At 34.1% G+C, this 4743-nt stretch overlaps 1 protein-coding gene across 1 annotated transcript; it reads left to right on the top strand.

Moving 5' to 3' along the window:
- The first annotated feature begins 2137 nt into the window (after positions 1-2137).
- On the top strand, positions 2138-3697 carry LOC127087239 (DNA damage-repair/toleration protein DRT100). The gene has a single exon (XM_051028100.1). The coding sequence runs from the start codon at positions 2374-2376 to the stop codon at positions 3490-3492; it is 1119 nt and encodes a 372-aa protein (XP_050884057.1). The 5' UTR covers positions 2138-2373; the 3' UTR covers positions 3493-3697.
- Positions 3698-4743: the final 1046 nt, after the last annotated feature.

Raw genomic sequence — 4743 nt, 5'->3', positions numbered from 1 at the left:
TGGCGGGTTATCATGTCATATTTCGTTACCTCGCATGTGCAACCGAGGTTATATCCCTTTCGTGTTCAAGGTGAAATGGGGTTATTTCTAATAGTGTTCAAATCCATTGAAGGGAAATCAAATACCCATGATCGAGAAGATACATTCATAGAAAGTGATGGTGCATTCATCATACTCACTATAAATTCTCTTGTCTCCATTAGGGGTCAGTACACCTCAATTTGAAGAAGGTCCTACATCCAAAAAGGCCATATGAAGACTACCTTTCTGGGCAAAGATACAAACATTTGATGAGATGATGGGATCAACCCATGAAGCGCAAACATATTCTTTGGATTTTCAACTTTTGGTAGACATTACTTTCTTCAGTTATATATAAACGGTATGTTATAAAACTGATGATGATAAAGAAGCAAAGTAACGCCTCAAGAAACCACAAAAATGATTTTCTAGGAATGGCATGATGACTTACCAAAAGGCACTAAGCACTATATACACATCAGATCGCCTCAAAAAATACTTGAGTGTTTCCATTTTCAAAGATCACCATGATGGAACCTACAAAAGACATATGTAACATGGGGGCACATTTAAGGCGCAACTTCCCAAGAACAACAATGTCACCTCTAGACATTCTATTCCAATCATTATGTGAATGGTGGGAAAGAGCAAATATAACAAAAACCATTGCACTTCCAAGCAGACATAAGGGCTTGGGGGTATCTGTTATAAGTCGATCGGAATAGCTAGTAGGTTCGGTCCAGAGGAAGCAATGATTCGTCTAAATTTCCTACAACGTAGACATACTATCTTGAAAAAAACATAGGAGATCTAGAGCTAAGATACATCTAACGAGTCCCAATATTTTACGCCTCAAAGATAGTGGGTGGTTATAACTACTCCTCTATATAAATGAAAAGCACGTCATTTTCAAGTACAACACTTCAAATTTCAATTCCATTCACTCTCCCCACTCACATACTGACTTGAGCGCTAACCTTATAGATTTGCCCATTTTTCACTGTATATGAAGTTCAAGTCCATTGTTGCTCACCATAATCACCGCTCTCAAATCAAATTTGGTTCCATTTTCTTCGTCAAATCAACTTCCATTCTTCATCTTCTTTATAAAACACATTACACTTATTTATCGACACAAAAATTTGTTACATATCGCTAAATTGAAAAAGAAAAAATATAATATCAAAACATCAATTAAAAAATAAACAAAGTGAATAATTATAACAAAAAATGTTATTTAGAAACACACATCTCATTAACATTTTGAAAACGAAAAATATAAAAAAGAAATTGTGATAGATATAATAAGTTAGATAATGTAATAGAAAGAAATGTCCTCTTTTTTTTCATCTCACTTGTATTTTATTATATCTCAAAAATAAATGTCTCTTACTCAAGAGTACTTGGACAAGATGTCGGAAGTCTCTTTCAATTTAATCATAGATCCTAAATTCGAACTCAGTCTTGGACAGTGTTAAATTTTTTAAGAGAGAACTTTATCGCCTATTATAATCATACGTAACTTGAAAGATTAGTCTCTACAATTACGCATAGATGATACCTGATTTATACTAAAAAAAAATTAAATATATTTTTACAATACCAATATAATATTTATTAATTTTTCTATTATTATATTTTTATTTATTAACTTTCACTTTATTTAATTATTTTACTATCTTTAATCAATAAAACTATTTTAATAAATAATATTAATTTGATTATTAAAATTAGTATATCTATTATTTTTTATAAAAACCCATGATAGGGGAAAATGTTAAATTCTAACAAAAACAAAATGTTAAACAAATGATGAGAAAATTGGAGTTTTCAAATATGATTCTTGTAATGGCAAATGCCTACTATGATTGAGTGAATATTTGTTGAGTGAATATATAGAAAGAAGAAAAACCCTGTCAGTCTCATAATTGAGTTCTGAAAACCATGTGCATCCTTAAAATCTCTATCTCTTTGTCTGGCACCATATTCCTTCTATCCCCACACAAGTACCCCAAGCTTATCCTCTATCACAAATTCACCCCTATATTCCCACAATTTCTTCAACTACAACTAAAATTAAAATATAAAACAAAATATTGACCAAATCACAGTTCAATATTTCACCAGATACGAACTCTGTAAAGGGCAAACTCGTCATAAAATTCAAACTATTCAACACTATATAATAACTACGTTGTCAGAACCCCAAACAAACACAACTCCATGCAGAAACTTTTCTTCCCTACACACCATAATTCATTTCATACATATCATAAACATATCATTTACTATCATATAGTATAGAAACTATATGCTAAAATTAATTTCCATATTTCCACAACAACCACCGCAATGAGTAGCATTAAGTTTCTCCAAGCTATAACCGTTACAGTACTGATATTAACATTATCACTCACCGCCACCGTCCAGTCATGTCCACCGTCAGACAGGGCGGCGCTACTAGCCTTCAGAGCAGCTCTCCATGATCCCTACCTCGGCATCTTCAACTCATGGACCGGCACCGACTGTTGCCACAAATGGTACGGTGTCAGCTGCGACAGAGGCTCCCGCCGCGTCGCCGATATCAACCTCCGCGGCGAGTCAGAAGATCCAATCTTCGAAAAAGCACACCGCACCGGCTTCATGACCGGTTACATCTCACCAGCAATCTGCAAACTCAACCGCCTCTCAAGCATAACCGTCGCCGACTGGAAAAACATCTCCGGCGAAATCCCCCGCTGTATAACCTCCCTTCCTTTCCTCCGCATCATCGACCTAATCGGAAACCGTATCTCCGGTCCTATCCCCTATAACATCGGCAAACTCCAGCGTCTCACCGTTTTAAACATCGCCGACAACTCCATCTCCGGTTACCTCCCACCGTCGCTAACCAACCTCAGAAGCCTAATGCACCTCGACATCCGTAACAACCAGATCTCCGGGCCCATACCTAACGACATCGGCAGGCTTCCAATGCTGAGCCGGGCTTTACTTAGCGGTAACAAAATCAGCGGGCCCATACCCGAATCAATTTCTCGTATTTACCGTCTCGCAGATCTAGATCTATCTCGTAACCAAGTTTCCGGGCCCATACCCGAATCACTAGGTAAAATGGCGGTTTTATCCACGCTTAATTTAGATATGAATCATATCTCTGGTCCTATTCCAATAACTCTTTTTAACTCAGGAATAAGTGATTTAAATTTAAGCCGAAACAGTTTGGAAGGTAATATACCTGATGTGTTTGGTGTGAGATCTTATTTCACGGTTTTGGATTTGTCTTATAATAGACTTAAAGGGAGTATTCCAAAATCTATGGCTTCTGCTTCTTATATTGGACATTTGGATTTGAGTTATAATCATCTTTGTGGTAAGATTCCTGATGGAGTTCCTTTTGATCATTTGGAGGCTTCATCTTTTGTGTACAATGATTGTCTTTGTGGGAAGCCACTTAAAGCTTGTGTTAATTAAACATACTTAGTTTGTTATTTCATCAAGTTAATTATATGTAATTTGTTATAGGAACAAGAGTCTTGTGTTTGTTTGTTACTAGTAGTTGTTAGTAGATTCCCATGTATTTGTGTTTGTAAGTTTAAGCATCATATGATATATTGCATTACATTATAGTATTATTACAATATAAATATGAATGGGCCAATGCTATATAATTAAGATACGATGTTAATTGTTTGTTCCCTGATTTTGTAACAAGAAATAGGCAACATTGTAAGCTCTTCTACTGATGGGATAATAAAATCCAGCTTTCATAGTTCTTCGCCTAGATTCTTCAATGGCTTCATCCATCTTTTTTTGTGATTCTTCTCGAATTATTTTACTACGTGACACTCCCACTCTTGGCCATCACATCATAAGCTTTGAACGTGTTAATGAGACCATTCTTTTTGTTCAATGATCAAATCTTCTCCTTCTAGTGATACTCTTATAAGGAAAATTCCACACTTGCTTTTGTAGTATGAAGGTTAGAGAGAAAGAGATTTTCAAATTAATGTCTAAAGCAATGGTAAGGAGTTACATGTTCAAATGGAAAATACTTTTGAAGAAGAAGTGTTAAAGAAGCTTCATAAGGATGAAGAGTCGTATGGGCATTCAGACTATCTGATGGAGTTTTAATTAGCGTGTATACGGGATGAAATGGAGTTTTAATTAGCGTGTATACGGGATGAAATCTTAATTTAATGGATTTGATTAATCGTTCAATCCGTAATTTTATTGTCAAAACCTACCCAAACCAAACCGTTCATTTATGGGTTGGATTTGCGGGGTTGTGTTTTAAATAAAAAATATTTTTTTAATGATTTTTGTTTTCAATTTAAGTTTTTTAACACAATTAAATACAATTACATTAATTTTTAACACTCAAACTAGATGAATACGTTATATAATGTCCAATAAAATTCATCAACACGACATAACATTTGATAATAATATAAAATTTTATTAAGCATGTTATTTCCGTAAAATATGTAAGTTGGAAATGAAGAAAAAAAATAAGAAACAACATTTAATTTTAGAATTGCATAAACTAATTAGTTTAATAGTATTATTGATGGAGAATAAAAAAATTTTTTGACAAAATTATAGTTAGACGCGAGATATTAATTTTATGTTTTTATTTAAAATAATAAAAAAATAAGAAATTATTAATGGCACATCAATGAGTTGGGTCAATGAATTTGCGATTGCAAAACTCAAACGCTATAC

The sequence above is a fragment of the Lathyrus oleraceus genome, chromosome 5, assembly GCF_024323335.1.
Source record: "Lathyrus oleraceus cultivar Zhongwan6 chromosome 5, CAAS_Psat_ZW6_1.0, whole genome shotgun sequence".
In the NCBI taxonomy this organism is placed as follows: Eukaryota; Viridiplantae; Streptophyta; class Magnoliopsida; order Fabales; family Fabaceae; genus Lathyrus; species Lathyrus oleraceus.
This window is presented reverse-complemented; position numbering and strand designations above follow the sequence as displayed.